At 41.3% G+C, this 19502-nt stretch overlaps 1 protein-coding gene across 1 annotated transcript in view; it reads left to right on the plus strand.

Moving 5' to 3' along the window:
• Positions 1–215: 215 nt before the first annotated feature.
• LOC308128117 (C-Jun-amino-terminal kinase-interacting protein 1-like) overlaps positions 216–19502 on the plus strand; it is a 37327-nt gene continuing 18040 nt past the window's right edge. Inside the window, exons 1-3 of the mRNA XM_080493400.1 lie at positions 216–467; positions 12329–12410; positions 15436–16566. Coding sequence (XP_080349526.1) covers positions 237–467; positions 12329–12410; positions 15436–16566 — 1444 coding nt within the window. The 5' untranslated portion in view covers positions 216–236. The remainder of the gene's footprint in view (positions 468–12328; positions 12411–15435; positions 16567–19502) is intronic.

The following is a 19502-nucleotide window of genomic DNA, read 5'->3' on the forward strand; positions in this document are numbered from 1 at the left end:
ATGCCGATGCCAGATATAGTGTCTCTACCGAGCTGCAGGCACTCTACTGGCAGTGAAAGTGTTACAGGCTGGAGACAGAGCCGCCTCTAATTGGCTGGCTCAGTCTCCTCATCTCGTCCACACATGCTCTCTCTCCCTGTCGCTTTCTCCCTATCTCTCTCTGTGTTTCCGTCTCCCTGCCTGACGCCGGCTCCCTCCAATCCCTGCAGGGCCATGTGAGGCGGGGAACCAATAGCATGTCGGGGAGGGCAGAGCTCGGAGCTGTCGGCCAGCTCCAGGCAGAGATGCTGCATTTGGAGCTCATCGACGGTGCTGACTGTTACCGTGGTGACAAAGAGTCGTCTAAGGCGTCCGCCGTCGCTCTGCCGCAAGTCACCAAGGACCCCGTGGCACCTGTTACAATGGATACCTATCGGCCTAAGAGACCCACGACCCTTAACCTCTTCCCTATTGTGCCACGCACACAGGTATTTACCATCTTCACACACACACACACACACACACACACACACACACACACACACACACACACACACACAGCGGCAGTTTCTGGCAGAATATTGATAATATTTTTTGGGGGGTGGAACTGACTTTGATCTTTTAGTGGTGGAATACATTCGTCTCTTTCTGCTCGTCTCTGTGCTCCTCTCACTCACAAGCATCACATTTTAAAGTGGCATGATGAGTAAACGAGCGGCGTGACATCACCACTGGACTCACTACAATCCTGTCTCTGACAGGACGTGTTTTCCAGCAGAACAATAGTCTCAATTGTGAGGACCCAGATTGTTGTTTTCCTCGGTGCTCGTCTCGGTTTGTGCTTGAAGGCTGTCGTGTGTGTGTGTGTGTGTGTGTGTGTGTGTGTGTGTGTGTGTGTGTGTGTGTGTGTGTGTGTCCATGTATAAGATAAAACACGAGCCGGAGGACATTTTGTCATTTTTTTTGAAGTTTTTGAAGGCTCAATGTTAGGGGATACATACAAACACAATCTGCTCATGTCCGTACTCGAACACTGCATCTCGCTCTGTTTTCTTAAATGTGAACGTCATCGTTATCGGCTTTTCCTTTCAAATGAATCATTATGAATCAATCCTGAAATGTGGCATCGCTCCGAATGGAGGTCCAACCGATTTAATGGAAAGCGACATCCATCTTTGCCAGTCGCCTCCTTAACGTGCTTCATCCAAATTATTGTGGCTGGAGGCTGAAGCCAATCCCAGACGACTTTGGATGAAGGGTGGGTTAATACAGAGAGGCGATCTCACACACATTCATGCTCATCTTCAATTCAAAAACAGAAATCACCACAACAAGCATGCCAACGTGGAGAAAACACTTCAAAGTGAGAACTTGAAAACCCCACACAAAATCTCCCAGGACTCTCCCAACCAGACTTTTTCACAGACAGACTCTCAGATTCTCAAAAGTGGACTTGACATGGATATTTAAAAAGCAACCCAGATATTCTCTACTGGACTAGCTCTTTCAAACACACTTGGACATGCTTTCTTTTTCAGACCTGACCAGATTCCTTTAAAAACCAACATGGATTCTTCAAAGAAGATCCAGACTCTTAAACTACGACTGTTTAAAACATCTCAATCCTCAATCTACAATACAATTCTCTGTACCTGACCCATGTAAACTACACCAGAAATCTATAATCCATCACTTTTAATATAATCCTAGACTCTTTCTATTTTACTATTTGAGGTACATGTGGACTATTTAGCCGTTTAAGTGGGAGGCCGTCATGTTTGGTAACTCATTTTTACCAAACTGCACCAATTGCATGACATTGTCTATGCCTGTTTGAGGCCCCGTTGACAACGTTCTAAGTTAAAACGCATTGTTTTTGCATTTTCATTTTAGAAAACCTTCGTGTTCACGCAACGTTTTGAAAAGGATTTCCACAGAAATGGCAGAAAAGCTGAAAACAGTGAAGTTAGCACGCCAGGGCACAAAGTGGCCTCGTTTATTGTTTTTGTAATGAAACCAAACACACTTCCGTGCAGAAATAATACGCTATAAACATCAACAATGGGTGTGCACAGGCTCTGAGCACCGATGTACATGGACACCCAAACCAGCAATGAAGGTTTTCGGTTTTCATTGGAAAAAGTTGTTGTGTAAACAGGGCCTCAATCCCACATATATTGTAGTGTTTTGCCCATTTCCTTCAAGTAACACCTACAATAGTTGGGCGCGATAGGACCTGTAAAGCAAACATTAAAGTAGTAGATTTCCACTGTACATTCTGAAATAACTGTGATTTTGGTCAGTTTTAGGCTTTAAAACTGGCTTTATCAAATATTAATGACTGAAAATAGCACCTTTACTAACTTTAACAGTGAAACAAACCATTATCCCCCAAATCATTTCAATGTGTGCCTGTTAAACTGTACCTCTTTGAAATGAAGCTCAGTCCCTTGATGTGAACAAATGTCTTTCCCAAAACACAATTTAATAGTTGTGCTGCACTTATAGAGCATATTGAATTTTCAGATTTTTACAAATTTTGGTCTCTTATTCACACACACACACATCATGGTACAGCGACCATGCAGTGTGTTTACCTTTCACCAGGAGCCCTTGGCCGTTGAGTGTCTTCCTTCTCCCTCTTTCTATCTGCTTTCCTTCCACCTGTAACAGTTACCAGGTCAGCTAAAGGGCTTTGAAGCTTGGACTTCAACATATGTTGCCTCGCAGCACTTATAGACAGTGTTGCTATAAGAAAGACAGATGTAGAGTTTAAGGTCCTCTTTTTTTTTCTCAAAAGAAATTAATTCAATCAGTCTTTTAAATTGTGTGACCTTTGTAGGTTGAAAAGTTTAAGCTGGCAGACATCTGGCAGCTCATTTGTGGCTACACCTTATGCTTTTAGCTCCACTGGCTTCTACTGGCCCTTTAATGCAGGTCAACGGGTTCATGCTGTGCTCATCAGGATCAATTATATAGAATATCAAGTAGAAAACAGTTTAAGTCAGTAAATATAAACAGGAACAGAGTAACTGTAGAACCGAAACCATCTCAATTATCAATGAAAAAAAAAAATCTTTGGATTAGATGAGCTGCCTGTGTATTTTTCTTGTGGTCTTGTGACCCTTGGTTGATTCAAATAAATTAAATCTTAGCCAAAACAATCTTTTTTCTCCCTGAGGTTCTCAAAAAACATTCTGTCCATAAGTCACTATGAACACGGCTCAGCACGAGGCTTCAGGGCATGTAGTACACATGCCAGGCCTTTAGGGGTGCTGTGACTCACCAAACACACCAAAAAACACAGAAGAAGACAGAGCACATAGAAATTTAGAAGTAGACTCCTGCTCATAAACTTCTATATACAGACCCTTTCAAGAAAAATTGAATATCATAGAAAAGTTTATTTCTTTCCATAATGCCATTCAAAAAGTTAAACTTTCATAGATTACAGATTCAGGGCCCACAATTCAAACGATTTCAAGTATTTATTTGTTTATTTTGACATAATTTGGGCTTCCAGCTCATAAAACCCATGAAAACAGGAATTGTCACCGTACCTTAATAACTTTTTTTAATTGATGGCATAAATGTGTTTTTTAAGAGGAACAGATTTAATCAGGGGTGTCAAACATAAGGTCCACGGGTCAAAACCGGCCGGCAAGAGGCTCCAGTCTGGCCAAACCACCAAGGAAATCGTACAGGTTTTGCAGCAAGAACACAACAATGAGACCCGAGCTGAGGGATCAGTGATGCTGTCATAAATGATGGCTACCCCCTCGCAAAAAATGCAAACTAACCTCAACGTCATGCTGTCAAGGTGAGTTTGTAAAAACGTGCATAATCCAACAACTAAGTTCTTTCAACATTTCACTGCATTTTGCAAACAAATAGACAGTTTCATATCTCAGTTTGCATAGAAGTACTCACAGTAAATGCATATCTGCTAAATACCCTTATGACGAGCTTCAAACTTTGAGTAGCCTAAGATAAGTGTGATATTTGGGTGAAAAATCAAGTTTCTCGTTTGAAAGTTGATCCTTATGCAAAATTTTCTCAGGAATCTAAAAATAAAGTCAAAATCTTGTATTGGTTTGGAAGTTACAGAATTTTACTAAAGGGCGTTTGTAATCAGGATCCAAGTAAAAAATCCCGTCCGTCTTAACCTAATCCGGGACACAGAGTTGATTTCACACAAATTTTCAGCTGGAAATGGAAAAGTAACAATTCATTGCACGCTTGCTCTGGACCTATTTACTGAACCCTAACCTTTACTTTAACCTCAACCCAACCTCAACCATAGCCGGACCCTAAACCAGGCCTTCACATAATTCCCATTGATTTCCTGAAGACTTCCTTAATTTATGTCCCCACAATGACATGAGTCCCCATGAGCCCAATGGAGTTCAGGTCAGCACCAGCATACATAGTTAGGTGAAATACGCCAAAATGCAAAAAAAAACAACAACCTCAATCAGCGTTGTGATCAACAAATTGGGCCTAAATAATATAAACTTGTTGTAGCCTTTATATGTGGTCTCATCAAAGACAGACTTTGAGCTGGAATTCCTTAAATTGTTAATAGTTATCAATAAACCAATATTAGCTTTGACTTGGAGAGAAAATAACTGGAAAAATGTGATTAGATATTTTATCACTCCTTACACCAAGAGGGGAATGACCTCAAACCAGCAGCCATGTTGGAGATCATGTGGATTGATGAATGTGGTTCAGAACCTTCTGGTAGCTTATCACAATGGTAATTTGCATATTCTGAACAAACGCTGACCCCAACAAACTCTACTGGACAACCAGGACTTTACTCATTGTAAAACTGAATACTTAATTATGTATATGTGCTAGACTCAACCACCAAAAATTGTTAATAAAAAAAACAACCAATATTAATACTTATTTTAAGTTGATTTGAAGAACATACACACTTTAGTTTTCAAGTACCGAAAATTTTGTCGGGGAAAAATTCAAAATTTTACATGTTTGAGGGCATAAATCATCAAAAAAATACAATGAAGGATTAAAAAGGACCATTTTTGTTGCTTTCATGTGGAAGTAGACCTTTTTTTTTTTTTTACCATAATACTAATGCATTTCCAGAGAAAATCCGTGCATTTTCATTATTCAAGATTTTTTTCATGTTCACACAAATATCACATTCTCACCCATACCTTGAAGTGTCTTATGCAAGTAAGCCGCTGAATTGTCCAAGACTCGAACATACATGCAGTCCGCTGCAGGGCAGCCTGTCAACATGATCAACCGAGCCACTCTAAATATCCGCGCTTTGTTCTTTACGCAGCCTCCATGAGGTGGAAACATCCCCACTATACTCTGTGTGTGTGTGTGTGTGTGTGTGTGTGTGTGTGTGTGTGTGTGTGTGTGTGTGTGTGTGTGTGTGTGTGTGTGTGTGTGTGTGTGTGTGTGTGTGTGTGTGGTCTGAGCTGTCAGAACAGGATCATGTAAAGGAAATAATTGCTCTCAAACGTTTTGTTTTATTCTTGGGAGGTCTTCCGGTCTACTGGGAAGTTGTTAACGTTCCTTCTGCAGCTCAGGGAAACAAATCTGAAGGATTCCTTTGATATTATCTTTGCATGAACTGCAAAGGTAAAGAAAAACAACTGCATATTATTAAGATAAATTCATCAATTGAAGGGGACTTGTGTTTTGCTATGATCACTGCTTAAGGAACTTTAAAAAGTAGCAATGTATAGAATAGATTAATCATTGATTGATGAGATTGCTGCAGACATAAAAAAACAACAACATTAATATAATGAAAACAATCTACATTATTGACGTGGCTTCGCACAATTTACAATCGTTTTACTTTTCAAAATATCCTTAAGGTGCCTTTTTTTTTTTTTTAAGTAATTTGTAGCCTCACTGAAAGATAATAAAGAGGATAGTCACTTTTTCCTTTTTGTGGCGGTTTCCTGTCTAGTACTCAGATAAATTAGACACTCATCCAAAATACCCAGTGATGACAGTGAAGGCTGAGATTTTGTAAGATCTTTGATTTTAGATTAGATTTAGATAGATTTTTCAATACTGAGTGAGAGCTCTAAAAAGAAATAGAGAAAAAAGAGAAATCTCATGGTGACTGTTTCAAAGTAAGTGGATAAACAAACTGAAAAAATCAAAAGACACATGTAGCTCTGCATAATTCAGTCTGCAAGTTTTATTAGTCCTAATAAAACTCCTTGTGACACTGATAATCTCTGGATCACTGCTGCTTTTCTGTTTAAAAGCAATACATTTACATTTGATAATCTCACAATCTCTCATAACAAAACTTTATTGAATAGACGGAACAGGCAGATTAGATTAGCACTGCCTTCACTCACTTTAAGATTTAAGAAACATATGTTGGGATTTATGGTTAGTTATAAGCATTAAATTACTGTAAGTAATAGATTACTGAAAGTAGTAAATCACTGGAAGTATGAAAAATTTTAATTATTAATGGAAGTAAACTGTCATTTACTCAGTTAATAAGTTAAAAGTTAATAAATTGTCAAAAATAATGTATTAATAAAAAATGTTTAATTTGAATAAATTTGTTGATTATTCATTAATAATAAAAGGGGCACCACCAGAGAATCTGGGAATAGCTAATTACCAAAATATCAGTCTCGTTGGAAAAGTTCGTAAATATTTCTGTGTCCAAATATAACAATCTTAAATAAAAGGGAAGGCGGGAGATCCGAGCACAGACTGTTACACACAAGCGAATGTCAACAGTACAAACACAATAATCACTAGGGATCGTTCGATTCAGCTAACAGGCGTTTATTAACAATCATCTCATAAATCAACACATCCAAGTAGCAAACGTCATCTAACATGGAGATCTAATCTACTAAACAGCAAACACTATGTACAAAGAGTGTGTGTGTGTGTGTGTGTGTGTGTGTGTGGAGTCTGAGTGTGGATGTAATGTCCTCGAACGTCCACCAGGTGGAGGCAGACTTCAGGAGGTTTAGGGTGATGAGGGTGAATGGGTGAAATGACCTCGAATGTCCACCGGGTGATCGATGAGTTGGGAAACTCATCCAAGATGGCGGCTGGTGTGGGGTTGTCTCAGAGACTAAATGGCGGCACAAAGCCGAGTTGCCGTGGCAATAGGAAGATGCTTCCCGGGGTCACCTGACGACCGGACAGCTTTGTCGACGTGGTTCTGAATGCTTGAGTTTTAACTTTATGTTGGAGCATGCAGTTAGAAATCTGGTGACTGTATCCGGCGGCAAAAGTTAGCAGTTTGGTTGCGAACTTGTGACTAGGTGTGTGGGTTTATCTAACCGCGTTTACCGAGTGCACCTGGACACACCAAGCTGTATATAGGCAGTTAGAATCTGTGTTTTTATTTGTTTTCATTGTGAACAAATATAATTTTTGGAATCATACTTGCTGTCTTATTAATGAGCACAAAGGTGAATGAAATGTCGACCTCTTCTGTGTCAAGAACTCCAAAATCCTTCAAGCTTTACTGTTAATTGTGGTAATTGTAATTAATTTAACTATTAATTAAAATTCCAAGTTAACTATTTAGTGTATTTTATGAGACTGATATAACTGAATTGGCTATCATCAGGTGGTGCTCCCGAGGTATCTGATACAGATCAGATTAAAGTTTCAATAACATAATTAATAACTATCTTTGACAATTATTAATCATTATCGATAGTCAAACTACCAAAACGCAACATAAATGGTACTCCGTGTGTGGACTGCACTACATAAATGGTACCAAGTGATTATTGTGAGGTAAGAAATCCCTACATATTTTATACAACTAGTATTATTGGTAGGAATTTTAATTTCCTCTACACAAAGTAGCCCATAGATACACAGACATATTGCAATTTTACACACGTAATGGATGATTTCTTTCCCTTTTATACAGCGTCACATGCTTTTAAGTATATTATCTGGTGAAACATGGCATTATGTTTCACCAGATAAATTATCTTTATCGCAACATCAACGCGCATAATAAACATTTGTAAAAAGATTAACTGAACAGGGATAAATAATTTTTCCATGCACTGTGCATTCATGCTCTGCAGATTCCAAATAACAGAATTTTAAATACAAGAGAATTTAATTACAATTGATTTACAAAAAAATTGCCGTTAAACTAAAGCGTCATCGTCGCTAATCTCAGGTTCTCCTAATATTGTGCAGCTTTAGCAGATTGTGTAGGAAGATGAGCGCCCATGTATACACACTGAACAAAACAATTAAACGCAACACTTTTGTTTTTGCTCCCATTTTTCATAAGCTGAACTCATTTTCTCATTTTATCTGAACTCAGCTGAACTCTATTTACACAAACGTGCCATCGAATGTGAGCATTTGCCCACTGAAGTCGGCTACGACGAAAACTGCAGTCACGTCGAAACCTTGATGAGGACGACGAGCGTGCAGATGAGCTTCCCTGAGACCGTTTGTGCAGAAATTCTTTGGTTATGCAAACCAAGTGTTGCAGCAGCTGTCCGGGTGGCTGGTCTCAGACGATCATGGAGCTGATCATGCGGGATGTGGAGGTCCTGGGCCGGTGTGGTCTGCGGTTGTGAGGCCAGTTGGATGTACTGCCAAATTCTCTGAAAAGCCTTTGGAGACGGCTTATAGTAGAGAAATGAACATTCAGTTCACGGGCAACAGCTCTGGTGGACATTCCTGCAGTCCGCATGCCAAGTGTACACTCCCTCAAAACCTGCGATATCTGTGGCATTGTGCTGTGTGATCAAACTGCACATTTCAGAGTGGCCTTTTATTGTGGCCACCCTAAGGCACACCTGTGCAGTATTCATGCTGTCTAATCAGCATCTTGATATGCCGCACCTGTGAGGAGGGATGGATTATCTCAGCAAAGGAGAAGTGCTCACTAAAGGCCCCTGCATACTCCCTTTTTGAACCCATAAGAACAAGAAGAAAATTCGGCAGTGACGTCAGCCAGCTACTGAAAAAAAAAGCTTTTTCGGCAGGACTGTTCATACTCCGATAAGAAGCTGCCGAACTCGCAGGCCACGCCCCCTCGCAGCAGGCACAAGTCTGTGAAGCGGCGTTTAAACTTTTCAACAGCACAGTTTATTTCTGGTCTCCAGTGCTTTCAGAAATACATTTCTCTGAACTTTTTCAGTTATAAAAAAGTTTTTGTCCGAGCGCCATGTTAGTCCAGTTTTAACTGCATGAGCTGACAGCTGTTCGTGATGCGTTCAGGTGCATCACGTCAGCCTACACTCCGACATTTTAACGAGCTGCGGCGCTCGTACAGTAGCGATGTTACAAGCTGAATATGATTAAAATATTATCGATAGTCATGAGCGAACTAGAACACGCATGCGCAGCACACGGCAGTGCAGAAGTTTCGGCAGTGCGGCTCCTACACAGTTCGGCCAGGGTGGTTGGCACAGCCCAAACTAATTTGTTCGGCCAGAGGGAACTGGCCGAAGGAAATTACGTCATTTTGTTAAAACAGGACCCCGCACTGCCGAACTTTCGTCTTGTTCTTATGGAGTATGAAGAGGCCTTAACACAGATTTAGACAGATTTGTGAACAATATTTGAGAGAAATAGGTCTCTTGTGTTTATAGAAAATGTTTTAGATCTTTGAGTTCAGCTCATGAAAAATGGTGCAAAAACAAAAGCGTTGCGTTTATGTTTTTGTTGAGTATAAATATTGTGTGATGTTATTTCGCTCTCCTATTTAATTGTGGAGATCGTAGACTCACATCCATGTAAATCTCAGTTATTAATCCTCTCACACTTTATAATTTGGTGCCCCGAGCAGCGATCTTTTTGTCACTTCGGCGGAAAACGCAGCTCAACGCTGCTGTTTCCCACCTGCTGATTCACACGTTACCATGGCAACGGCTCCATCTAAGCCCGGTCCACGTCGATGGAAAGTGAGTCATGTGTGGTGGGTGGACAAGAAGAGGAGGAGGAGGAAGGACAACATCTTATTTTTGGAGTCATTGTCGTCACAGGAGTTTCCAGTTCTCCTTCCAGCATGTTAAAATCTGCCTTTTCTTTTTCATTTTGGCCTCGTCTCATCCAGACATGGAGAAATAATCTCTGTTTTTCCTCTGAGGCCATCTTATATGCAGCCCTGATTCACAAAATGCTGTTTTGTGTTTGATAAGTTTTAACCCTTTTTCCTGCGAGTGACCAGATTTGGTAAAAACAGTAAATTGATTATCGTCACAAAAAACACTACATTGCCATAGATACCTCATCATTGAGATAAATGTTGCTTGTGTGTGACAAGATATGTAATTTCCTGTTTCGACTTTGCGTAACAAGTGAAACATTCCTGTATTCTGTCGATTTACACTCCTCAATGTAACACTGCGCCTCCTTCAAGCTTTTATCTTGAAAATACAGATATGAAAGTGTATTAAAAACTGTGCTTGAGCGTATGTCAGAGTAAAACTCAGTTGTGACACAATATTTAGATATAAATCTAATGCAGGTCACATGTAGGCTGGCTTATTTATATATATCTATATCTATATACACACACACACACACACACACACACACACACACACACACACACACACACACACACACACACACACACACACACACACACACACACACACACACACACACACACACACAGAACTCATGTTAGACTCATGTTTATTTAATTTAAAGATTCTTTTGGGCTACAAATACATGATTTAATTTATCTTTTTCAGTTTTACACATTTGATTTTATGTAAATAATATTGCTGTTATTGTGCACTGATTTTAAAAGCTTACCAATTTAAATAACAAAAGTAAATAAGTACTTTACACGCTTCAAAAACACCCACAACTCTTTCAACGAGTATTAAACATTAATATAATGACACGTCAACATAATGTACAGCGTTTTGCAAAATATCTTGCGTGTCTTTTTTCTCTCTTTCTGAATAAAGTTAATTGTTGTCTTTCTTATTCTAGATTAAACATATTCTGTGACATTTAGACACTGAGATTTTAATTCAAGCTTTTATCATGTCTCACACTGATTATTGCAGCGAGCTCCTATCAGATTTGCCCCCCCCCAAAAAAATATTACTTTTTTGAGATGTGGAGGTTGTACAGACTGCAGCAGCTCTCGTTCAGACCGGAGTGAGTAAATATGAGAACGTTACCCCCTGTGCTGGCCTCGCTGCTCAGGATCAGATTTCAAAGTCTTTTAGCTCAGCTAGAAAATAATAAATTAAATTGCACCGTCTCATCTGGTTCTGCATCTCGGTACGTTTCTTCCCAAAAGGCAGATGAAAGATAGTGAATGTGGAATATGTGAACGACAGCGGTCAGTGCCTCAAGCACCAGCTTTCAGGAAAAGTCCACCTGTGGAGGTTTTCAAAGCCAAAACGAAGATCCCCCTTTTTTTTTTTTACAGTTTGCTTACTGTTTTATTCCAAGTCAAGTCTTTTATTCATCACACACAACAATTATTCATAGCATAATGTGCAGTGAAATGGTTTAAGTACATGTCCCGCACCGAATCAACAGTTTTTATGGGATGCAAGAATAAAAATAAAAATCTAGAAGACACAATAATGAAAGTAGCACACTATATGACATTAATAATATTAAAGAAAATGAAGGCACACGGAAGATAACAGATAAATAGATCACATATTTCCGCCAGTGTTGACTAATGCAAATAAACAGTACCAAGGTCATTTGCTGGGTCTATTTTTCTAGGTTCAGCAGGCTAACAGCCTGAGGGAAAAATAATAATAGTAAGTTGATATAATAATATAATATAATATAATATAATATAATATAATATAATAATAGCTATTCAGGCTAACTTTTAAATCTGTCTCACATTACCGTCATTCATGTCTTTAGGTTAAAAAAGAAAGATGTCTTGATGATTTATTATGGGCAATTACTAGATCGAAAATCCTTCATAAATTATTCCTTTTTATCCCTGTAAGCATATATAATTGTGTGTGTGTGTGTGTGTGTGTGTGTGTTTCTCGGTATAGCTTTGGTGAAGCGTCTGGTCCCTTTAAATGCACACCACGGAGCACGGACAAAAGAATCCCTGCTCATTCAGCTGAATAAAAAGTGTGTGTGTTGTGTGTGTGTGTGTGTGTGTGTGTGTGTGTGTGTGTGTGTGTGTGTGTGTGTGTGTGTGTGTGTGTGTGTGTGTGTGTGTGTGTGTGTGTGTGTGGCAGCTCAGAGCGAGAGAAAGATACACAAACGTTGTGTGCTTTTCAGGATCCAGAACACACTGACTGAATCGAATCACACGTTGGGGTTTTTTTTCTCGCTGTACTTTACTTGTCATCACTTCCTCCTGCTTCCCTCCCTTCAGGACACACTGAACAACAACTCACTGGGGAAGAAGTACAGCTGGCAGGAGAAGGTTTCGGGTTCGTCGTCGCCTCTCAAAACAGGTGAGTTCACCTCCCTTTGACTTGAACCATCTGGATATTTCCTAATGTGTGTGCAGACCAGATTATTGTTCCTCTGTGTGTGTGTGTGACGTGTATTGATCTTGGCACCCTGTCTTCCTGATCCTGAGAATCGGTGTGGAAGCTTAGATTAGCTGCTTTGTCCAATATGCTGAACCCAGTGTGAGTAACCGGGTGCTGCCAGAGCTCATTGCTACTGTTTTCACTGTGGACGTCGAGGAAGAGGAAAAACCTGTTTCTTCTTCATATATTAAAGAGGAAATCAAGATAACAAGAACGACTAAGTGAATCCTGAACCTAATCGATACATTGGGGAATATTACTATTCTATATTTTGTTGACACACACATTTATAAAAGTAAATATGACAGAATTATAGAGGAGATGAGTTGTAATTGTGAAATAAGTGCAAACCAATGCATGCAACAACAGACTGTATTAAAAGACAAACACGATTTCTGTTTAGAAGCTTGATAGAGTCATACATTTTATCGCTGTTAACTATAAAATCCCATAATCTGAAAATCTGTTGTAAATCTGTAAACACAAGAGTAATTTAAAACTTGGCATGAGACTAAATTTCTGGCATTATGTTTAATCTCTGTGAGGGGGAACTCAACCTCCCACTTTTTGAATCCCCCAGGCGTTATGCAATGTGTGTAGTGTGAAATATAAAGCCAATTCAAACTAAAATAATTCGTAATGCAAAAGTGTAAAGCTTTAAACGTAAGAAGTTGCTAAATTTTGAGCTATATATGCAACCCTTTTATGTGAGACCCAAACGCTTGAACAATAATATTAAGATGTAATAGGATACGACCTGTGCAGTATTCACCCTGCCGTCACCCACAGTCAAATGAGATCAGCTCCGGCCTCGAATGACCCTATTTTGCATGGATGAATAACTAAAATAAAGTCTGACATTAAAACAAAGATCACTGGTCAAAAAAAGCAAATTAATGTAGTTTCTTCCCGCAGATCCTCCATGAGTCTGACTTCCAAATCTAAATCCACAAAGAAAAGCCTCACTGTCTTCACTAGTAAATAGGATTATTACCCCACTTTGTATTTAACGCCTCACTCAGTTAATCATGAGAAGCTTCACCTATCTGGCTACATCAGGGGTAGGACCTCCTGGTCTGGAGGGCCGCAGCCCTGCACGGTTTCTATGTGTCCTCACATCAACACAGCTGACAGCAATTATTGGCTCGTTATCAAACCTTCTGCAGAGCCTCATCATGACAACTCAGGTGTGTTTGAGCCGGGAGACATAGAAAACATGCAGGACTGCGGCCCTCGAGGACCAGGAGTGCCCACCCCTGGGCTATAATATGCTAATGCTGTGTGACTGAGATAAACACAACAGGTCACAGCGATCTTATAACTGCACCTATAAATTAACCTACATTCCGATTAATTTTTACCCTGCGACACTGATATATGTGCTTTGCATTGATTGAGGTTTTTATACCCCTAAATGTATCTTTGGTGGGTCATGAAACCTTAAAACCCTTCACATATGCAAAAGACATCTATATTTAAAACATTTCAGAAGACACCAGGATATAAATCTTTACCAGCCACAGATTAAGCTGAAATTTTTGCCAAATGCTAAACAGAAAATACATCTTGTCAGCGCCATAATGTGTAATATCACTTATAGCTACATCTGTACAGTCTGCAGGATAACTATTTAGCAATATTTACACTTAAATCAGGTTAAGTGATACATCGGGTACAAACTTGTCATTTTCAGGTTCACAACTAGAGTTTTATTCTTTTATTTAAAACATTTTCAATGTCATTTTTGATTGATAAACCCTGCAGGATGGCATGTAAACACTCAGAAATGTTGTTGAGCATTGCGCAATAACTATTTGATCAATCAACATTTTTTTTAGAAAGCCCTTTACAAAACTAAAGGGGACCAAAGTGCTTTCCAATAAAATCAGACAGTAAAATGAGAAAGAAAGAAGTCAAAAAGAGAACAAGAGTAAAAACATGCACTATATCAAAAATAAAATAAAGTAAAATGTCACCATATTACTGTGTGTTAAAAGCCAGTCTGAATAAAAACGTTTTGATATGATGAGCAATAAATCTAAACACTGCATTTAGGTGGGAATTTCTCATCAACAGTCAGAAATGAAGACGTTTGTCTAGCGTGTTAATTATAATTTTTTTTAATCATTTATGCGCTCTTGACTTCTGCCTTGTACAAAATTGTAAAAAGAAAAAAATTGTCATATTAGTCAATCACTCAATAGAAACAAATGAATCATCCCCCTGCAAGAACAATTCAGGATGTGCATGAATACACACATGCGAAAACACAACCTTCTCTGCGAACTCTGCAAAGGTGAATGAATCTTTATTTTGAACATTCAGACAGAAAAGGAAAGAAAGAAAATGAACATTTAGACGAATAAAACAAATGCCACACAAACAACACAATCCACTCATTTGCACGAATGAAAATTTTCAAATTCTCCATTTCCATGTATTTCAGTGACTGCGGTGTGAAGGGTTAATGGGTGTTTTTACAGCCCTTTATGGGTTTAAACGGACTCAAACAGTTAAGTCTGCTTTAAGTCTGCTTCACCTGTTAGTGAGCATTGGGTCTGCTTTCCGACGTCGCTGCCGCATGGTCTACAGTGAAAACATCATACATGGTTTTCCTGGCAGTGGATTATGACGTAACATGTCAATCACCTTCCCCTGGCAGCGCTTGGTATTTGATGAGTAATGGGGGGATTGAGCCGTATAATCCCGACATGCGTTACCTAACCATTTGTACTCCTCTGTCTTCTGATTGTCCTTTACTTGTTTGTCTGTGCGCTCGCCACCATGTCGTCTCTCTCCTCCGTTTGTCGCTCATGCCTGCGTCCCTGCGTCATGGGTGTTTACTGCGTGTGTGTGTGCGTGTCTGTGTGTGTGTGCGTGTGTGTCTGTGTGTGTGTGTCTGCGTGTGTCTGTGTGTGCGCGCTCGCCTGGGCTCACCCCGCAGGTGACCTGACGCCTCCGCGGGAGCACCGCTGCCTGAGTGACGAGGACAAGCTGCAGGGCGGGGGAGCGCAGACCAAAGACCGCGGGACGTCCACCGACGCCCCCTGCAGACACGGGCACACGTCGGGACACTCGCAAGGCCCGTCCACGGCGGCCTCCACCCGGTCCAAACTCCAGGAGAAGCCGCCTGCGCCGCAGAACTACACACCAGCTCCCCTCTACCCGACAGGAAAGGTGGATAGCGGAGGGCACTACCGGGAGAGGATCCGGTACCACACGGACATTCATCTAGAACCCACGGAGGAGATCTATCTGACTCCCGTGCAGCGTTCGGCGGACACCCTCGAACCCGCCGGCACACAGGACCGGCCGTTCCTCTCCCAGCAGACTGAGCAGGGCCGCATGTCCATCAGCTCCGACACCGAAGGTCCGCCTCCTTACCAGCCTCTGCCAGACCGAACCAACGCTTCCATCTACGAGGAGGACGAAGTCTATGTGCAGCCGCCATCGTACGCCTCCTGCATGGAGGCCCTCATCATGCCGCCCAGCATGGCAATCTCCGCTCGCTCCTCTCTGGCTCTGGACCTCAGCCTGAAGGGGGCGGGGACGGGAGCCGGCGTCATGCTGAGAGGCGGCTCATCGGTGGAGTACGTCGACGCCACGGACGACAGCTACTGCGACGAGGACGTGGACAGGATTATAATGGACGGAAGGATGAGAAAGGGGGGAGGGAAGGGAGAAGACGGCGGCGGCGGCGGTGGCGGCAGATCTGTCCCGACGAGGACTTCCATGAGCTCGGAGGCCAGCGGCCTTTCGTATGACTCGGTCAAATACACGCTGGTGGTGGACGAACATGCCCAGCTGGAGCTCATCAGCCTCCGGCAGTGTTACCAAGGCTTCAGCGACGACAGCGACTCGGCCACCGTCTACGACAACTGTGTGTCCTCGCCGTACGAGTCGGCCATCGGGGAGGAGGACGACGAGAACGACGAGGATGAGCAGGACGCTCGGATGGGAGGAGTTCGACGAGAGGCCACGGCCTGCCTCTCCGAAGACTCCACCCCTGAGGCCGACCTCCACTTCTCCAAGAAGTTCCTGAATGTCTTCATGAATGGACGCTCCAGCTCCTCCAGTAAGTCCTGTTGAATAATGGTCAGTTGATGGAATGATCAAAAGTGCATGTAAAAAGATAACACTCCAGATTTACGTGTAGAATACCTTTCACATCTTTTTTCAGTGTATTTTCATTCATTTACCACATTTCTTAGACCAGGGTTCGGCAACCTTCTACACTCAAAAAGCCATTTGGACCCGTTTCCCCACAGACTGTTATAATATTACTTAATCGGCGCATATATGCAGAGTTCTGACTTTATAGAACCATCAGTCTGAGTAGTATGGCTTTCAATGTCATTTAGAGTGCATTTACACTGCAGCAGCGGGCACACTGACAACAATGCAGTTAGTATGCCGGGCCATGGGAGGGCGCTGTTGCTTGATTTTCTAATGAAACCACACAGACATGTGTGCAGAGAACAAAACGTGAAGAAAATGGCGAGAACCCGACATCCATATGGACTGATGATGCATTGCATGCTCTCAGGGTTGAGTCTCAACTATAAAACTACTGATATGGACGATAATATTATAATACGGACCGTGAGGTACACCACTACGGGTCCACCATGTTTGTTTACAAGTGCACAAGCAGGAAGGGAGGGAGGGGGAGAGATGCGCCTGTGCAGTAACAGCGCTCCAGAGCCTCCGGCATGTCTGCAGGAGGGAAGAGCGACAGTGAAAGAATTATTCCACCGTCGGAGTCGGTAAGAAAACTTCATGGATACAGTGGATCCGCACACCAGTGTTGTGTTAACGGACCTCCCAAAAGTGAAGAAAGTTTTGCGGATACGCGTAAGTTCGTTGTCATGTAAACGGGGCCTCAGTTGTATAGAGCCTGATTATTTAACATTCAGTGAATAATTGCCACTGTCTGTGGCAGTGAGGTGAAGAAGTGAAAGACCTTCGTCGTTTACTGACCGGTAGTGACGATCCTCACTCTCGACAAACCACTATTAAAATATCTTGTATGTCATAAACCCGCCTGTTATTGTTTACATATGCCACTTTTGGGACGATAACTGGTCGCCCATGTCAGGTGTTATGCAGGGGGTATGTTGTAATAAACACATCCGAGCCACTGAAAACGCAACTTTTCGCAAAGGCTCCGACTTGAACATCGTTTTCAAAACGTTGCTGTGAAATAAAAACTCGAAAAACGACACATTTTGACTTGGATCGTCGTGAAATCGGGCCTAAACTACTCAAAAACAGTTTTACTGAGTTTATTTCAAGGTGGGAAATGTAAAATGAATTCACCTCTATTAAAATTATTACAAATTTTACTTGGTCATCTATAAACCTAACCTCTTATATTTTTATTTATGTTTTTGTCATATCCAGAGAGCGCATTAACAATGAAGGTCTTTTGTGTTCTATAATTCCTCTCAAACAGACGAAAGCATTGCAGTGAAAGCTGTCTGGCCAAATTGGCAGCGTGGAGTTAGAGGCTTGAAAAAGGTGGCTGATGAAGCAAAACCACGGAGAAAAAAACCCTCAGTAATCATCCACATGACTGCTTTAACTGGGGCCAGCGAGATCCTCTGCACCACAACTCACTTCAGTTTGACTTTAAACTGATTTTAAAAGTGGAAGAGAAATGTAAGGTTTTGCAAGGAACAGAGAGTAGTAGTTTAATTCAGCGTGTTTTAGGTGTTTTTACAGTTTCTACAGAGAACCTTCAGGATTTGCTGCTTTCTTGATCTATCTTTTTTTTAATCAGCGTCCTGACAGCAGCACAAACACAGCAGGACGCTGAACTTTAAGGTCAAAAACTGCTCCCTAATTTACCCGCTAAGTCTCCCTTTTCTTTTCCAAACACATTTTGAAAAAGCCTTTTTAAAAGCAAGCGTGGCTCAGAATAATTAAATCCCCATCCAGGAGGTAATTTATTTATGCCTTCGTGTTTAAATTCGCCCGTTTACATTTGAGACTACATTTGTAAATTCAAATGTGACTTAAAGGAATTGTTCAGGCTTGATTGTGTATTTTTAGAAGTATCCGCTGCATGCTTGGTCAACGTTTTTTTTCAAACTGGCTGTTCGAAAAGCTGCGAAAAACATGCCGTCTCAGAGTGTTGAAATGAGGAGCACTGCTAAAAATGTGTAGCTTATAAGGGTGGAACGGTGCACATATGTCATGGTATGGTACAGCTCAGTATGGTTTGGTACAGTTCGGTATGGTTCGGTACAGTTCAGTATGGTTTGGTACAGTTCGGTACGGTTTGGTACAGCTCAGTACGGTTCGGTACAGTTCGGTATGGTTCGGTACAGTTCGGTACGGTTTGGTACAACCGGATTAAAGCAACAGAAAGTCAGACGTGTATAAGATGAGCTTTTTTTCCATTTATTTTCAACAGACTGCAAAACTAACTAGAACTACACTCGGTAGAGCACAGGCCTTCGCCAACGCCACATTTGTTTGCGATACCGAGTTAGCATCGCTAGCATGATAGCCGTTAGCTCATATCAATGCTAACTAGGTAGGTCAGGTAGCAACATCACTGTGTGAAGCATTGAGCGGGGAGCGTCTCCATGGCAACAGATGTGGATCTCTTTTGATCTCCATGAGGTGCGTCTCTCATCTGCTTTGTATGGGAACATTTTTCACAGTTTTTTGGGATTTATTCTGAAACGGTTTGCCGTTAACATCCCAAAGTCTGATCGATTGGTCCTTGTGATGCCAAATCATCTCTGAATGCCGTCCGGGTGAGAAGTTTTAGCGAAAAGTTGGTCAAATCCATACATACAAACCAGGAAATAAATACACACAGACAAAAACATAACCTTCTCGGCCAACTTTCATTGGCAAAGGTAAATACTGTATACCGTGGACAAATGAGTGTGGTATGGGAATAAAATATAAATGTAAGCAAAATTTTGATTTCCAAGTTTTCTGAGAGCGTCAGGGAGCCGCTACAGGGGGCTGAAGAGCCACGCGTGGCTCCAAAGC

Source organism: Lipophrys pholis (genome assembly GCF_963383615.2).
Source record: "Lipophrys pholis genome assembly, chromosome: 2".
Classification (NCBI taxonomy): Eukaryota; Metazoa; Chordata; class Actinopteri; order Blenniiformes; family Blenniidae; genus Lipophrys; species Lipophrys pholis.